This window comes from Falco cherrug, chromosome 7 (genome assembly GCF_023634085.1).
Source record: "Falco cherrug isolate bFalChe1 chromosome 7, bFalChe1.pri, whole genome shotgun sequence".
In the NCBI taxonomy this organism is placed as follows: Eukaryota; Metazoa; Chordata; class Aves; order Falconiformes; family Falconidae; genus Falco; species Falco cherrug.
In genome coordinates, this window is record NC_073703.1 from 839,447 (window position 1) to 858,450 (window position 19,004).

General features: G+C 43.5%; 1 protein-coding gene across 11 annotated transcripts in view; it reads right to left on the minus strand.

Moving 5' to 3' along the window:
- Positions 1–19,004, minus strand: part of MYO9A (myosin IXA) — a 184,229-nt gene that overhangs the window by 33,752 nt on the left and 131,473 nt on the right. For 10 of the 11 annotated variants that reach the window (XM_055716037.1, XM_055716034.1, XM_055716040.1 and 7 more), the window contains 7 exons: positions 17,974–18,115; positions 16,975–17,170; positions 12,536–12,655; positions 7,863–7,938; positions 3,063–3,206; positions 2,326–2,365; positions 1,340–1,462 (listed from right to left, as the gene is read on the minus strand). In XM_055716037.1, the coding sequence (XP_055572012.1) occupies positions 1,340–1,462; positions 2,326–2,365; positions 3,063–3,206; positions 7,863–7,938; positions 12,536–12,655; positions 16,975–17,170; positions 17,974–18,115 (841 nt within the window). The remainder of the gene's footprint in view (positions 1–1,339; positions 1,463–2,325; positions 2,366–3,062; positions 3,207–7,862; positions 7,939–12,535; positions 12,656–16,974; positions 17,171–17,973; positions 18,116–19,004) is intronic. The other variant, XM_055716039.1, reaches the window with a different exon arrangement.

Below are 19,004 nucleotides of genomic sequence, written 5' to 3' on the forward strand. Positions count from 1 at the left end.
CTGCTCTCTCGAGAAAATGCTTCTCTCTTACAAGTGTTAAATGAAATCAGGGCTGGAATGCTCAGCATCTGTCTAAGAGGAGACACAGGCAGTCACACCAAAGCTGCCTTCAACTTAAATATGTTTTTATTCTTTTAAAGAAAAAAAGGTTGTGTAGTAGGCACAGCTCCTATGTTGTCAAGTCATTGCTGGGGAACATCAGAAAGTCTAAGAAGGGTATTTGAACGATCTGCTTTGCTGCACAGGGGCAGGGGGGAAATCTTCACAGCACTGAGTGTTCTTTTATTTGTATGCACTGCAAAAATATATAAAAAAAATCTCAATCACACCCCCTGAAGCTTTTCACGGTTTTGTCTGAAGGACAAACAGGTTTCAGGAAGGCATTTCACTCCAAGACATCCCTGCTTCATCCTCTTGTGGTACTGTGTGAATTAAACTCTGCAGAAGTGTATTTTAACCAGCGTACCATTAGACTATACTAAGCTTTACATATATATATGTACACACACACTCACACACAGATGTGTATTCTGCACATTATAGTTAAGTAGGCTTCTATATGTGTGTGTGTCTGTATGCATTTAATTACTTAATCTTACCCAGTTCTACACAGAGACTTTCTAAAAATGACCCACATCTCAAAACCAGAAAAACCAACCCAAAATTTCAAGTCAAAACCAAGCCAGACTTGCTTAGAAACCAATGTTTAACTGAAAAGCTGCTTTCTAATATTACCACCTGCCTGTGCATGTGTCTTCTAGCAGTTTCCAGGCCCTGATGCACATATTGGAGGATTATTTTCACTGCAGCTATTCCTAGGGCTGGCTGGCTGGTGCACAGCACCCACAACACAACAAATGCTGTTATCGATCCCTCCTTTGAATTATTCTGCCTGCCCGGAGAGAATGCAGCAATATTTTGACCTTTCCACCCCTATTAAAATTCACATTCTGGCTGGCTTAAAAACAGATTCAATTTCAGACACTGAATACAAGTAAAAAGACTGGGAAAATGTCATTTTGGGTTTCTGTGGTTGCTGGATGTGGCAAAGAAAGTGCCACGATGCAATAGTTTGGAAAGTGAGGTACCAGAGGACAGGGATGCACACTTGCTTGACCGCATCATCCCCCACCACTGCTCTTGTTTCTCTCCATTTACACTAGATACCTGCAAGATGTTTCCCAGCCTAACAAAACCACATCCTCAACCGAATTCATGTTCTAAAAGGTGGTGAGGATGGGACAGGACTGGGCCTACAAGCATCCTCCTAGGCACCCTGGGGACCCAGAACAGGTATTTGCTTTTAATTCACCTCTCTGTATCAAAGGTGAAGGATTACCTGGAACTGGGCACTGATGCTGGGCGGTTTTTTCTTCTTATGGAGATGAAGGAGAGATTTGGTAATGCGGTCGTGCAGCGTCAGGTTGGTTAGGTGCTTGAGGGACTTCACATCCAGCATGTGCTGTGGAAAAAGAGAGACTCCATTTGTTCTTGATAAATACAAGAATAACTGGATCTTATCACCATGCTGTCTGCTCTGTCCCTCTTTATATCCTCTGCAGGGCTTCCTCAGGTGACCACCCTACTTAATCTTACTGGGAAACAATGAGGGATGGCTTGAAATGTAGCTCTGCTCTATTTAGCCAGAGCCAGATTCCCCACATCATGTTCCTCCCAAGCTCCTCTGAGGACTTGACCACAGGAAATTTAGGCTCTCCCACCCACTAAAGGCTGCAGACAAACAATTCACTGTTAATGAGCAGTACATTGATTAACTCTATCTGTGCCAATCTGGGTGCAATGTGCATGCATAAACCCAAAGGCTGCTCCTCCTGATCCTCCATTCTGACCATTGACAGACACAGCACCAGCAAGGACCACAACAAGTATTATTCTAGCTACAACAGATCTCTTGGCATCTTGTAAAATACAGTAAATGCAGCCAAGATGGAAGGAAACTGAATCAGACAAGCCTGTTGTCTATCAGGTACCAGCCCTCCTGCATAACCTACGTGCTCATTTTAGTTTAGAGATTTGATTATCAAATTTTGCCAGCACCTATGTACTCCTTCCCAGGAGGAATTAAAAAGGAGACATAGCAGGCCCAAGAAAGGAGGATGCAAGTGCTCATACAATACTCTTCCAGCACAAATCAGGGCTGAAATCCTTTCATTTTTTGTAAATTAAACAGCTTTGAACACAGCTGAGCTGACAAAGGTCTTGATGTAGACACAAATGATCTTCCTCATACCCATCAGCATCTCACCACTGTACCTACAGCCTTAACCCCTGGACCAGCAGGTAAAAATGCTGCTTCACACTCACCTTTGGGAGATTGGGTTTGGCTTTGAAGTTCTTATTTCGCCTGGGGAGATAATAAATGGCTCAGGTTAATCTACACGTGCAATGGCAGGATGGAGGAGTTTATGAAACAAGCCCTTCCAAGTCCCCTTTAGCAGCTGCTTCCTATAACCTGCACTGAAACTGGGCAGCTTCTGCATGCTACAAACTAATTTTACAAATGTAGTGGCACAGGTTTGAGAGGAAGGTATCCAATTAAAGGGAATCCTTACACTGGAAATGATGGGGATGCCGGTAATTTGGGTAAAGTAAGGGAGCGGCATCGCAAAATGACTGACCACCCTCCTGCTTTCTCATACCCCGTGTGAACTCCAGCCACCCTGGCGATGTTCTCTGAAACTTCTGATGAGGCTGCAGTGTGAATCATCAACATTGTCTCCCCACCTAATTTGTAATGGAAACTTTGATATTATGTTAAAAAATGTGACTGCATTACATCACTGTCATATCTTGAGACTGGTTTGACCAGCAGATTCATTCTTTCTCTCTCTTCCCTGCGTCTGTCATTACAAATGAATGATAAGAGTTAAGTAAATCAGGTGCATAAAACACCAGGTTCGCTTTGACCCAACTGTGAAATGTCTCCAAGTCTACTGGAAACCCTGATATTTTTATATTCTGGCTATCTACATTCCTTTAACTGCCCATGCTGCTCATTAAGCTCCAGGAATAAAGCCAAAATCCCCTCCTTTTGTACTGACATGAGGATGCCATGGGCCCTCTCCAGCAGCTTGCTGTTGGTCGCGTTGACGAATATCCCATCTTTGTCTAGGAAGGTGCCTGGGCTGGCAAGCCTGCTGTGCCGCATCCCCATCCGGCCATTCCAGCCAACTGCATAGGCATCACTGCAACACCAAACACCACGCAGTGTTAGGAAGATATAAACCCCCCTGGTTCTACGACCAAAAAAAAAAAATAATAAATAATAAATCCATCAGTGCATCAGTGGAAAATGAGAGTCGCCGCTTTATTCTTATCAGCATTCATTTGCTCCCATGGGATGAACTCATGACGCCAGACACCGGATGAAACATTCGGCTACCTAAGCACCTTTCAAAAATCAAATATTCATAGAAGAATCGAACTATCAGCAGGAGAACAGCTTCCAGCTCGCCCAGACAGAAGGCTTGGGTCTACAGATACCTCAGTGATCTGAAGAATACAAGATGACCCCTCCTATCAGCCTTGCCATCATTAACAGAGTCACTACTTCAGATGATGCTGGTGCTGACTTTGTCTTCTCAATTCATGCACTCGTTTCATCAGGAAAAGAAAAAGCAAGTATCATTTGTGACAGATTAATCATTTGCCGCAAATGAAGGATGCCAGCCCCAGCTGCACCACCGGGTTGGCCCAGAAACACTCACCGGGCCCTGATCACAAATCACTTGGCAAATTTTGTCCGCTCTGCCATGGAGCAGAGCTGCTTTGGTGTCCCAAAATGCTCGCCTGGCTGCAGAAGGACTGAAGGGAATGGTGAGAGGAACCAAAATCCTCTCTTGGAGGAAAGGAAATGGGTACTCAACAAAACTCCACATCAGGGCAAGTAATTTCCAGAGTTGAGGAGCCTTCCTGTGGTGTCTGGGATTATGCAAAGCCTCTCCTGGGCTGCACCCAACTGCAATACTTCGGGTTTGGTGGTGGGGTTTGGTTTTTTTTTTTAATTTTGTTTGTGGGTTGTTTGGGGTTTTTTTCCCCCCTAATATTTTAAACTCTTTGTCAGCCTTGTATAAACCATCATATGAAATAAAGATGATCTAAGGAAGGATGTGGGGTCTGCAACCTGCCCCCCAAGCTACCTCAGACAGGAGGAATAGGAATAGGAGGAGACTCAACGCAGCACCAGTCTTCTGATGCTGAAGGACATGGTGGTTTAAAAAGGCCCCCGGCACCGGTCACTTCTAAGGTCTAGCAACAAGGCAGCCCTTAGCCTTAAAGTCTGGATTTGAAGGAAAGGCAAATACCAAATGCCACATGGAAATTAAAAAATAAAGCCTGTAAATCTGTTCTTTCCTGGAGCCAGCCTTGGAGCAACATGATGCTGGAGTATAAGTTACCTTGCTGCCTTGCTGCAGCACTTTCCAAATTCCTTCCTAGCCCCATGAAATTAGTATTTTCACATGTACCACTATTAAAAGAAAGGATGAAATCACAGCAAAGTAAACCCCTAGCTGAGTGCTCCAGGACCTACTTTTTTTAAGCAGCCTGTGCAATTAAAGGAAGGCCAGCGAGAAGTGTTAGTATCCAGGTGATCTCCCCCGTCCACCTTCTGTCTCTTTACAGCTAAGGTCCCATCCATCACAAACCTCCTATTTGCAGGAGGAAAACAAAAATCACCAGTTGATGGGTACCACTGAACATCAATGGCCACTTTTGGAATCTACAACCCATCATCAATCGTGGCTGACCTCAATGCACTCCCAGGCTTGAGACCGGCTGTGGATATATGGACTCACAACAAGACACCAAGGAATAGAAAAACTCAGAAATTCCCAGGTGGCCTTGGGGAAGAAAAAATAGAGGGGAAAAAAAGACATAAACCAAGAGCTCTGTTTATTATGGACACTTTAGGATGGTGCACATAGCAATCGACGTAGCCCTTCTTGTACTTGGGGGGTCAATCATCTCACCAAGCCCAACCAACTGTTTCAAGACAGTCTGATCAACACCTGCTTTCCTGCATGCCCCTTAGACATCACTGCACACAAAACAGTTTCACGAACATAAACCATCAGGAAAACCGACAGCCCGAGTGGTTTGGGTTAGCAATGGCATGGCTTTCATTACTCGACGGGCAGGGAAGCCGCTTCCAAGGCACGCTGGCTTCCCAGCGCCCCGCTGAAGCCTGGTCCGCCCCTGCCAGCATGTGCAAACCACCCGTCGCTCTCTCCTGAGATCAGAGGAGAGCGCCTGGCTTGCTAAAGCCTCCACAGTGACTTCCTGCATGATGTCATAACTCAGATCTGCTTTTAGAAGCAAGCCCCAGGCTATCCTGTGGGTTGGATGTACAACGCAGACTTATCAGCAACCGCATGATCATGAGATGGCTTTGAAAGCAAATTCCTGTTTAATTTAGCTCCATAAATCACCTGCCTGTCTATCTGTTGGAAAGCTGTTAAAGTAAATCTCTCTTCTACATGTGTTACCTTCACCCCTGTATTTACCCCTTCTTGCTCAACAAGCGCAATTTAACTGAAATACCGACATTTATCAAGTGTGACATGATTCTTCAGGCCAAATTCATCCACAATGAAAGGGATCAAAATCCTCTGCCTACTCTGAAAGTGCAGGCTGGGTTGTAGAGATGTTACGAGAGGTCCGGTTTATGCTCTCAGAAAGAAGAGGCATGGATGACATCTGGGGACCCATCACTGATGATGTCCAAGAGAATCGAAGATCATGGACCATGCTACTGAGGACACACCAGGAGGAACATGGGAATTAGAACAGCTTCAAAAGTATATTTTCTGCAAATACATCAGCAAATGGAATAAAATGTCTGTCCTGACCCTGTTAGGATACAACTGCTGAGGATGATGAAGGAAGACACAGTAGCTGCTGCCCTTGATCCCAGCTGTTTAAGGCAACTTGTCTGCTGTGCTGGTTTGGGTTAAGCCAAATAAAAAGAGCCGACCACAGACTGAACCACACAGTAAAGAACTACATCCTCCTCAGTGCCTGGGACAGAAGGAGTTTCCCTGCCTTTACAATGGCCCCTCACTGAGATAACTGAAATGTTCTGGCCTATGAAAATGCCGGCAGCCCGAGCTCCTGCACTGACGTGCCTCCAAAACTGGACCTGGACAGTCAGGAAAAGCCCCATCCCATTTCACAGATGTTCTTCATACAGCAACATCAAATTTGAAGGCTTGCTAGAGAAACTGCAGAACTTCTCTTATCTACACATGAAGATCTCCACATGGACAAAGTTTCACATTACATCATATTTAGGGAAACCTGTGCAACCAGACATGCTAGAAACAGTGAACGTCACCTTTGGAGACATCAACCTTCTCTCCTTCAAATGTTACAATGTACCTACTACCGTCGTAACCCAACAGATTAAAGCTGTAGCAGCTACAGCATTAGGGGAAAGAAAAGGAGGGGTGGGAAAGACTGATGTGTGAGGACAACCAGGGTTTGCATCACCTTCCCATGACAAGGTGAGATTGCTTGCACAAGCTGGATTTCTGCCCAAACTCGAGAACTGGCACAAATTTATTAATTTGATCCAACAATTTTATGGAATTTTATACAATTCTCCTTCAGCAGGGTGGCACCACCACTCTCAAAGGGAGGACATGCAGGGCATGAGGGATATTCTAGTCTTGATAGCACTCAAGAGGGCATGTGGTAAACAAAGCTAGACAATAAAAGCCACTTTTGTTCCCCTAGAAAAAAAAGGAACAACATTTATCTGATTTCTGTCTTGGCCATTTGGCATTAAAAAATCAGTAAAAAATTAGGTTTTATAATATATTTAGAGGATATTTTGTTTTGGGTGGAAGGGAAGCACACCGAGATGCAAGGACCATTACAGGGCATTTGATGGACATGTTTCAGGAGACAGTCTCAGACTCCTCTTGACTTGTTGCAGACTTCTTGTGAAACTCAGAGCAGCTATGAAGTTACACCTGAGTGTCTGCAGCTCCAAGCAATCATTTTAAAGAACTGAGGATGCTTGATCATATCTTTCCCCAGCACACACACACATCTGTTCAGAGGGAAGCAGAGAGGCACCATACCCCTTTAGAGGTGGTATTTGGATAATTGGACTTTCTGGGGTCTGCAGAGGGATAACATGAGTAGCTGGAGAAAAGGAGGAGGATCAGTGCCCAGATATCCCTTTTAAAATGAAGATATTTTTCTTCATAAGCAATTTAATTCTGAAATGGATTTGGAATACTTTTTGCAGAAGAGGCACAGATGCATCTCAAAGCGTAGACCTGACTCTCAAACAAAAAGATCTTATTAAGTAGTTGTTTCAATGGCCAGAACCTTCAAGGAATGATTAAAAACTAAACCCGTACATAGAAACTGTAAAAGCATTTGTGAAGTTAGCATGTTTCTTTCCCATAAAAACAAGCAAGCATTTAACAGGGTATCATCTCAAGCCTCACAACCTCCCAGATCCTCCACACCACTTGCACGCAGTTCTGTACCAAAACATATCATTGGGGTTTTTGCACCAATAAAATCCTTGGTAAATATTTATCTCCTTGACAGTGGCACATTCATTAATTTTTTTTGCAAGCTTCTTACCACCTCATACGCCACACCAATGACAAGTGCTGCCTTTTGATGCAGGGAAGTTGCCTTCCCTGCCTGCTGTTCAGTCAGGAAAGATATTTAGATATGATCACATAGCAGAGAAGGAATGAAGAGAAGACAAAATCAATAAGCAAGCTGGGAGAAACATTAATACAATCATTGATAACAACAGGCAGTGCTCTCCCACCCCAGATTTCCTTGCCGTGCCAACATAAAAGCAAGAGGCTTACCGCTGGGTCCTCTCGTTGATGGTATTGACTCCCTGGAGATCTGAGAGCGGTGTCCGTGGGCTCTTCCGAGTAATACCTAAAGCAGCACATAAAAAAAGATGTTTCTGCCTGGCTCTTTGCCAAAAAGCCGTTAGCACAGCCATAGCTTAGCACTGACTACAGCAAGGAGGAGCATGTACGTGTCATGGCATATGCTGCGCATACAAGGGTGCCAAGGATGCCGACATACCCATTGTCTACTAAGTTCTACCTCTCTGCTTCAGTCATCATCCTTATGAGTAATGCTGTTTGCTCAAGCCTACTAATTCCCCACCCACACATGCATGTTGTGCTAGGGACACGCTGTCCCCCAGCTAGTAAGCAAATGGGGTGAAGGAAGAGGTTGCTGTGTTGGGGGGCCCAGCCACCTGTGACCTGCATGTCCAAAATGTCCCTAAGCTCTCCACTGTGCACAGGACACCCCAGTTGCTTGCATGGGCCAAACACCTGAACGTAAGTAGGATCCCTGGAAAAATGGTAGTTTATTCCTTGTACACTTCTTCCCTTCCTGCAGACATATGGACAGGGACATGTGTGGCAAGTAGTATATATTGCACAGGGAGGCTTTATTGCCTATTGAACCTATATCCTCTGATAGGGATAGTTTTAGAAAAATTCATATTTAATAAATAGCCAAGAAAGTTATCATGCATGGCTACAGAAGCAGACATTTCTAGCTTCCACAAAGTAGAAATGTTTTGCAACCAAGCATTTAGGAAGACAGAAGACAACAACACACTTTTCAAGTCACTAAACTACAGATATTTAAAGACCCGATAAAGTAAAATTTGACATGAAAACCACTAAGCAATTTTTTAACTGTCCTGAAATCACTTCTGTGAGACAGAAAACATCGCAGCGCTCACCTGAACATGGGCAAAAAGTATATTCCTTTACCAAAGAAAGAAGTCTAAACTATAGTTTGTAACAGAATAGGAAGAAGCAATAGCATACCCCTCCTCCCCACATTTATCATCTTCCTATTTAACATAGCCCAGATGCTGAGCTAAATGGTGTCCTAAGGACCCTTTTATTCTGAAGATGAACGCAAAGCAAATAGAGAGGTCTGCACCTGTCCTGCTGGTGTGCCAGTTCCTCAGAGCCTGACAGTTCTAAGGAGATGAATTCCTACCAAACCTCAGCAGGCAATATCCCCTTAATGGGACAGCAACTGTCCTTTACCTGTTGAGGTATTTTAATAGTTTGTCTTGAAGCCGGAACACTGGGCAGGCAATGCCTGAAAAGGCTGATGTTCCACTTGGTTAAATTATTGTATCTAAAGGTGTCCAAATATCCTAGAGGTCCAAGCAAAAGAAAATTCAGGAATGTGCTGCCACAGGTCATCTTTGATCTTGCCTGTGCTCCAAGGCAGGACCGAATCACCCCTGCATGAGAAGGTTTTGCAATCTCCAGCTCTGGAGGTTTTTAGAAAGGAAACCAAATAATCTATCCAAGTGCCTAGCTATGCCTAGAGTTCAACCTCCTTTTTAATCCCTCTTTTTGCCATTTAACCCATTTTTTGCTACATTTCTTAGCCTAGGCGCATTCTTTTACCTCTTTCAAGGCTGGGACTTATGTGCCAAAAATTGCTTGCTTAGAGCACAGAAAACCCAGTTGTAAAGGGGGAGGCAGAAATGGGAATAATCAGAAAGCTGATTAGTATTTTTTGTAGCTATTTTTACACTAAGAAAGCACCTAACATATAGCTGCATCTATTTTATATATAGTATATATGCCTGGATACTTTCTGCATTAAGGCACAGAAGGCTTCTCTAACATAAAGCATTCCATGAGAAATGGTCTTTCACTGGTGTTTCTAAGATGTTTTTTTTGTCCATGCTCTTCTTTCTGGAGCAAACTGTCTTCCTTCACTTCCCCGCATGCCCCAGCAAAGAAATCCCTGAAAGAAAAAGGCCAAACCACCATTCTAACCTAACAAGTCAGGCTGAAGTTGGGAAGACAAGTTTGTGTCAAAATATTACTGCACCTGCACCCTGCATTGCTTGGGAGCAGGGAATTTCTATTGCAAGCTTCCAGATAACAGCTGCATTAACACCGCATCATGATTCTGCAAGCTTAGCACCTTAAGTGACTTTCTGGTCAATGACAGTTACAGTCACAAGCAGGGTTAGATGGCTGCTTGAGCTGTACCAAACCCAGCCGACCTGCCAGCAGCACCACTTCCCTACACTGTGCCATCACCTGGCTCTTAAAAGAAGAAACGCATACATGCCACAGCTGAATGGAAGTTGTCATATTGATGTAGCCCCTTTTCTGGAAAACGGAGTAGGGGTTTTTAGAAATGAAAGGCAAAAAGGTTTTAGATTTGAGCTGATGAGTCACATGTGGCTTTGAGAATTCTGTACAGTGAATACAGGCTATTGAATTGTACATATTATACAAATAATACATTGCATGCAAGGAACAGTGGTGTGAGTGAAAACCACTCACTCCCTTTGCCCTGCTCAGATGCAAGCTGATCTTTTTTACACTTCAGGGATAAAATTATTCTGATTTTTCAAGCACATTCTCTTTTCTTCAGCTCTAGCATTTCAGAAAGACAGACTGATATGCCTAATAGGTCTTTGCCCTCATTGAGAAGAGCTTTGGATAATCCCAGTCTACTCCTTACCCATGAACTTCAACCCACAGAGCTTTGGTCCTGAACTCAGAGATGTCTAAACCCAGTGCCCTGCTCTGGTGGAAGACCATCAATTAACTGATAGACTGAAAGACACCACTGAAGCAGCTCAGATGGTAAGGGAAGGGCGATCAGCTGGCTACACAAGATGAATACCAAGTGACCTAAATGGAATCTCAATATATTCAGCAAATCAATTAGTTTTCTCTCTGTGTGCACAGCTAGAAGTAATTGCACAACTCATCTTGAGTTGATCTCAAGGAGATGACCAACTTGGTCCCTCTCTCAGGGATGACATCGATGTAACCTCACCTGACTCCTGGGAAAAGCTGAGTCCCCAGGGCCAACCTCAGCCCCAGCATCCTCGCCTGCGGGGCCTCCAAGCCTACTGAATTCAGGACTGAAAAATTATACATGCTCCAACCCCAGCTCAGCCTGCCAAAGCCATGGAGCCTGGGGAAGCAGCTCACAGGAGCACATCCCGTGGGAAGATGTGAATCATTTCCGAATGGAGAACATGAATTACTCGTTTGTCTGGTCAGATGCTCTTGGCCAGTTCACAAACTACAGCAATGTTACTCTCAGATCCATGTATTGGTTTTACCTTAAGAGAGACCAATCTGCGTCGACTAGTCTAGAAGAAGTGAGGTTTTAAAATGCTGAGCTCAACACTGAGCTCAATGTCACTGTTTCATATTAAAGCACGAAGTGTCTCGAGTTGTATGAATTTCCCTCTTCACACCTAAGCAACTGCAAACTACCCCCCTTCAAACTTCCTATATTGCCAAGCTAACTTACAAATTACAATTAAATTGATGAATTGATTGCAATTAAAATTACTCATAATCACCTTCTTTTTCAATAGTTTCTTAGTAGTATCAGCAAGGTCACTTAGCACACCACCACTCAATAAAAGCTAGTGCTGTGTTTGCATTACTGCTTTGTATTTCCTTGTAGCAATAGTGGCAATGGTGGGAACTTACATAAAAAAAGTAATGCAGTCTAAATTAAGCATTAAAGTCTAAATTAACAGTTAAAACACCTCTGCTTCCCCCCAGTGCTACATGCTGCAGGAAGCACGGACACCTGATATAAGGTTTCTAGCAGGAAAAGTGTATTTGTGGGGGCTTAACATGCAACTACTTTACTTACCGTGCTCAGGTCTGCGGAAAAAAACTGGGTGTTTTGCATTTACACCTAAGTTGCAAAATGTTTAAGTTAGCTACTTGGGCTGAGGATCTGCCCTTGCAGACTGCATATAGCAGTGCTCTATTTCTGTAAGTTTTAATGTGCAACACGAAGGAAGAGAATAATGGCAGAAAAATTATATATCTAAAGATATGAGCACCAAATATGCATTCTTTTAATATATGTATATAAAACAAAGTAGTGCAGGCAAGAGCGTCCATGTTGTCATGCAGGATGAGTTTATTATGTGACAGAGGAGTGAGGAGGAAGAAACGGAGACCAAGTGCATCCTGACTCATTCTGTAAAATAACTTTGCCAAATGTTTTAGTTTTAAGTAAAAGCCCTCAGAGACAGTATTTTCACAAACTAGAGTTATTTTTCAAGTCCAATGAAATCAGAATAAAGTTAAATTCCAGCTGTATCAGCCATGTGCCTTATATCAGCAATATTCCTACCAGACCTGCAATGCTTTGAACTTATTATCACACATGTGATAACAACAATAAAACACACAAAAAATACCCCAGCATCAGCATCCTGACTTAACGTCAGTTAGTAAACAGGGAAACCACCAACAAAATGACGTGATATCTCAAGAGACACGGGCTTGCATTTAATTTTACTTTCCGAACTCTGCCTAATAATTTCCCAATATGCTCAACATTGCTATAAGGCAGACGATTCAATCCTGCAAGGCTTCTTGGGCATTTATTCTTTTACCCTTTCTACACTGAATGCACCTGGTTTCCATTTCTTGGTGTGTGAGTGTCATATCAGAGGGAAGGGTGGGTGGTGGAGCCTTACTGTACTTCTCCTCCTTGCACCTCTGCAGGATCTCTAAGCTCCTCTGATGAACTGGGTGATGGAGAAAGCTAAAACTATCCACACTTTTCAAAACCGCACATGGCACTGCATCATCATGCCCTTGGGAAGCAAAATAAAAACAACAAAAAAAAAAAAGGAGAGAAAAGAAAGATTACAAAAGCAGAAATCAGGAGAGGGTAAAGAACAAGCCCGAAGGACACAAGAGCTCAAAGGTCACGCATTTCTCACACTTGACACAATTTAACTTTGGTGTCCTCTGGACATGGTGCCATGGCACAGGAGCGATGGGCTGGACCACATCCCAGCCCTACTTATAAACCTTATTAGCCACAGCATCATCACTTTAGAATCACTTGGAGATTATCTGGGCAAAAAAAAGATGATTAGATAAATCTTTATTTTTATTAATTGTTTTAAAAAATCCTTTCTGTGCCTCTGCCAGGTGTTATACCCAATTCACTGTGCAGATGCTCCCGGACATGGCCACCTCAAATTCTTATCTTGCATCCCAGTGCCACATCTTGCTCAGATTTTGGCAATTAGAAGGAAAAACAGAAATTATCTGTATTAAACAAGGGTTCCATATTCCTCAAGGGAAGAGGATACAGAGTCTGGAGTTAGGCAGGATGGCTGTGAGGTCGAAAGTTGGAAGAAACCATCACTGCCTGGGCAAGAGGACTGTTGACAGCCCAGCTCTGATCACAGGCTGGAGGGGAGGTCCCACAGAAAAGGTCGCTGTGCCATGGGCGGCACCTCTCCGTCATTGTTTACATGGCCAAGTCAAGGGATACGTCATGCTCCCGTTGAGGGGCAATGAGGTCACCGAGGAGCCACCTTGTGTCAGCATGTATGGAAGCATTTCATACCAATGCATTAAATCATCAGAAAGAACCAACCTGAACTTGCCAGAGGAACTGTCAAGGGGCATGTTCCTCCCATTAACATCACTTCATGCTGCTCAGTGAGACCTCAAAGACCAATTTTTTGGTTGCTGTGCTGTCACTTTTCCTTGGCAAACACAAAGGGGTTTTTTTAATTCTTTTGGGGAGGAGGCGTGGTGGGGGAGGTAGTGGTGGTTTTCTGGTGCCCAGCATCAAGAATAAATCTGCAGAAGTCAATGGGAGCATTTTCGAGAAGGGGTTACCGTGTAGGTCAGCTGCAATGGGCACTAACCCAAGGAGCAATCCTTGCTGGCTGAATGCAAATGCGGAGCCCGTCCAGGGAGGGCACAGCCCCAGGACCACGAACCCTTCACCAGAGCGAGGATTTAGGTTTGTGTCCAGCAAAACCAAGATGAGAAAGCTGGGAGTCTCCGCAGCCTGGTTTATATGAACAGCGCCAGCTCTTCCATCAAGTTTTCACTAACAAATAATTAGGGGCTTTTGTATAATGAATTAATATCAATGATATAGCAAAAAAATGTCAACCAGCCAGATTTCTTTCCTAAAAAGCTTGATAATGTTCCTTTAATCAAAGTTCACTAACAAATGTAGTTCAAACATGTAGTTGTTTTGGACCATCTCAATCCTCCTTGATAAACTTAATAATAATAATAATAAAAAAATCTAATTATTGAAGAAGTCCACCCTTCAGCTAATTGCAGCCCGCCAGATCCTGGCATGTTTAATCCGAGGAGGGCTGGCAGCACTGTAAGAAGTATCTCTCAGGCAGAAGAAAAAGGTACACAACAAACTTCATGGTGATGCCCGCTTTGCTGCTCTTCACCTCCAGGTTACCAAGAACGATTGCACAGTCACCAACAGCTGCACTACGAGGATATTAGCAGCATGAAAAAAAGAAAGAGTCCCCAAAGCTAGCAGGAAAAAGTGCTGATTATCCTTACATAAGCAGCCGTAGTACTGGTTGGCACAGAGAAGATAACCAAAAGGATGATGCAAAAAGAAAGCAGAGCAAAATTTTGCAGAGCTGCTTACACATAAGCCGGAGATTTTTCATTAAAATCCCCACTGGGTATTGCAAGCATGACTCGGACATGCCTTCAGACAGGTAAAGACAAAAGAGTGCAAAGGGCATTAAATAAAAAACAAAAAAATCTTCAGATATTTTCCTACTCAGCATTACACCTGCCTGATGGATGGTAGCAGCAGCAGACAGGACCTCAGAAACCCAGGACGGGGCAGCATGCCTTTTCTAAACTTAGGCATAAATATTAAGCGTGCACACTTGGATGACTGTACAGGTGTGAAGTTATTCTCAGCTAATCTACCGTAATTTCATGAAAAGCTCCACAGTCCATGGGCAGTAAGGCACTCAAATCAGGCTAATTAAAGCCAGCAAGGTTTGGTAAAAGAACAAAATAAACCTAAAGCATATGCTGTCTTTGGTTGCCTGCTTTTGGCTATCAAGATGGGGTAATTTTAGCAATTCTTTAATAATTCACAAATGCCTTCTGCCATAGATGCAAAGCAGCAGATTGGGGCTTTTCTGCATTATTTTGGGGAGCAGGAGGGACCACCAGCATCCGGCAGTGGATGTGCCGTGTTGCACCAGCACGCCCCACCGGCCGGACACCAGCCAAGACTTCTGCTCAGGCCTGCCTCTGCTACAGCCATCCGCTTTGTGATGCCCTGGCAGGATCGGGGCGGTTTGGAGGACAACTGAACAGGAGATGGGCATGAGGTGTCACCAGCAAAAGCGTGGTGAAAACATTGCTACGGATCTCACCTCGCTAAGTGCTACCTGGGCAGAAGTCACGCTAGGAGGGGACAGGTGAGGGCAGAGGCAGCTGGACATGAGCAGCCCCAGCTCCACCATCACTTGTAGGGCTAGAGCAAGCTTTCCCTACAAGGATATGGCGTACTTCAATACAGGAATTAGATTTAGGTAATCTCTTCCCACTAGTTCTGCCTATGTAATGGTGACTTGCTCGTGACTTTTCCCCAGTTCAGGCTGAAGATGCACGTAGAAAGAAATTCAGGCTATAAATTATCTGAGGATTGCTGGGAAGCTTAAGACCAATCTTACCCAGCTTTCTGGATTTTTTTTTTCCCCTCTTTTTTTTTTTTTTCCTTTTCCTTTCTCAAAACCCAGGGGTTACAAAGCACAAAACCATTTGAAAGCAGGCTAAAGGATACCAGATAGATAAAAGAGCAGCATCACAGGATAGAAAAGGTTTAGAAATCATAGAAATGTATAGAATCTATAGAAATACAATCAGTCATTACCTGATATTCATTAGTTTTGCTGCAGAAAGAAAAGGCAATGCAAGAACTGAGTCTTGGAACTGTCTGAAAACCTTCTGGACTATTTTATACCTATATGTTTATATATATAGATATAAATAGATAGAACCAAATTATTGCCACAAAATCAAGAATGAAAAGCAGAAAGCTAGCTAGTGGGAAGGTGAGCATGGCAGGCACGACTGATTGCCAGAGATACAGAAAGTGAAGCAGGGCTTGAAATTTGTTCTTACTCCCAAAGGTTGTGAACAGATTTTTATCATTATCAGACAGACCCTGGTTCATGAGAAATATCTTTTCTCTTACGCTGCCCCTGAGTGTTCGAGAGGAAAAGCCTCATAAGCTGAAAGCTGATTTTTGCCTTCTGCTCTTCTTGGGATGCTATTATTTGCCCTGAACAAGAAAATTATTCTTTCCGCTTGTACAGTTTCCGTATCTACATTCCTTGTCCCAGGCTCCCTAGCTGTTCTTGATGCACAGCTCTCAGACTAAAAAAACATCATGGTGCAGCCCCATGCTTAATTTTAACTCAGCTGACATTTTCCCTGCTGAGACTCTAATTTCATCATGAATTTCAAGCCCTCTTGTGCCCAAAAATTAATAGTAATAGCTTGTACCCATCTTTTGGAAATTGCTTTATGCAGAGAAATGGTCTAAAAGCACAGCCAGGCATTGCCTGCCACAGCATGATGATGCACCATTACTTTCCTTTAATTTAATGCCCCCACGTTCGGCATGAGGTGGTTCTGGATGACTGCAAAGCAATGAATTTTGCTAGACAAGAGACACGGTCCCTTGCAGCTTAAAGGGTGAACAGCATGAAAAATTATAGAGAAGAATTATTGCCTTTTTTTGTTTCCGGACGTAACTAACAGTTCAAGAAATCCTAGCAAAAATAATTTGCCTTATTTGCTGAATAATTTTTATGTCTCTGAATCACTCAGGTTTTCCTACATATGCATCCTACAAAGAGGAAAAGTTAAAGCAGCAATAAAGTGAAAATATTTTCTTATAATGTGTTAAAATCCAAACATACCTTAAGATGTGACTTTTACATAGCAAAAATCTAAACACTGGTTTAATGATTTTTTTTTTTTTTTTTAAATAGATTAAGAGCTCCTAAGAATTTAGGCTACTTAAAGTACTGTAGTAATATATTAGACCTAAACTGCTGGTGAAAATCAGGTGCTAGGATTAGGAGATCAGCACACGTACCAGTTTTCTTCTCCACGTATCTTTTTCCTGCCTCCTTAAAAGCAACCATCGCCCTGAAAAAGGCCCGCAGGACTGCCCAGCGGAAGACGGCCACGGGGTCAATCCCAATCATGCCGCAGATAAAGGCATTTTTGCTGCTTCGCAGGAGAGCTACAATGTCCGGACGCATATGATCAGTGTTTTTCTCACGGAAATCCTGAAGAAGAAGAAAAAGGAAGGACAGAAAGGAAAATAAACAATATCTACAAGATACGCTGGGTAAGATCTGCCATGCTGTCCCTGGGACAGCACAACTACTGAATCCTGCTGCTATCTTTTTTTTCTGCCCCCATATTGGATGTCTCTTTTTGTCCAGAAAACAATTGTTTTATCCCAAAGCACCGCTCTGCAAAGCATCTCAAAGCTGATGCTTAAGTTTGTCACATGCATTCATTGCATCAGAAACACAATTACAGATTTGCAGTTGTAAATCCTAGGGCTGATTCTCATACAGGCTCACCTGCCCACCAGAACTGCTTCTGCTGATAGTTGGCATGAATAGAAACAGGGTCAAATTTGAAATCATTTGTATGGGACTTCAAAAAGTACCTGCAGCAGTGAGATGCTGAGACCTATGTTCATGTGACTTGTATCATAAAACAGCTAAGGATGAAAAAACCATAGAGTTTTCTACACAAACCAAGCCCCGGAAGGCTACCAAACACCCAGTTTCAACCTGTTCCTTGGACACAGCGTTAACTCAGTGCAGTCCCTAAACTCTTCCCCAAAATGCCAACACACAGAGCTTGCAAAGTGGAAGAGATCAGGAAGACACAATCCCCATCACCTTCTCATTTCAGCCAAGCTTTTCACCAAACACTTCCCTCCTGACCCCCATGTCTCTTCTCTAGCCAAACCTTCTCCAAAACGCCCCTCTGGAGCCTCTGGGACTCTCCTTCCACCATCACAGCTAGATGATTTAAATGAAAACAACTGCTGGGGAACAGCTGGGTGACAGACCTTCACTCCGTACTTCACTTTGCCCGCATAGTGTTTGATGATGAAAGCTGGCTCCATGACTGCTGGAAATTCAATGTAGGAGTTCCCTTCGTGTTGACGCTTAAACTTGTCCAGCAGTGTCTGGTTTGTGGCTTGAGGAAAACTGAGTGGAAAGAATTAAAAACAAAATAGCTGTAAACCCAGTGAAAAAGGTTTTACACATCTTCCTTGGCCACAAACAGGAAAACAGAGATATTCTGAGCTTCCACTTCTGTGCCTGAAGAACTAGGCAAGCACTATTTTGCATGCTGTCATGTGGTTATACACAAATACAAGGTATATCTGGTGTCTGAAGAACTCTTAACTGACTTAGTAATGGTCTGAAATCAGTTATAAAAGCAAAAATAGGTATATTTTTATTGTGGTATACTGCATTGTATGCTCACTGCATGGAAATTATTCAGGGCAGCTGTGTTTGAAACCCCAAGCTTCTGTCATTGGTTTTGAGGCTCAGACTGCTTGTATTTCTGTGGGGTATTCACACATTTATGAAACATTGAGCTGTTCTGCCTACAAACCTCACTTCAGTTTCAGGACTTACTTGACTGATCCTGGCACAGGAGAGAAGAAGCCTCTTGGTAAAAGCAAGCCAATTCTCCACCCTCAAACTTTATGTAAATCTCCAGCTTGGCAGGGGTATATTTCTCAACTTTACCTAATTTAAGCTGTTTTAGCCTGGTACAGTACCACTGGGCACCGGGGAAGCATCACTGCCGTGCATCTGGTCAACAAGACAAGAAACGGAGGAGAAACCTGCAAGCAAATGGTGGGAGGCGAGCGCGTGCCCTGGACTGGAGCCACATGGATCCAAGGTGATACCAGCAAAACCACCTGGCCTTTCCTGGCCCTTCACATGGAGAAAACTGGCACGCACCTCTGGCAAGAGATCCCTTACGCTCACAATTTTCCATCCAAAGGCAGATCCAGAAGCCACGTGCTCATCTGATAGCTTCTACTGGGACAAGCTGGATGGATATAACTGAGGATGGAAA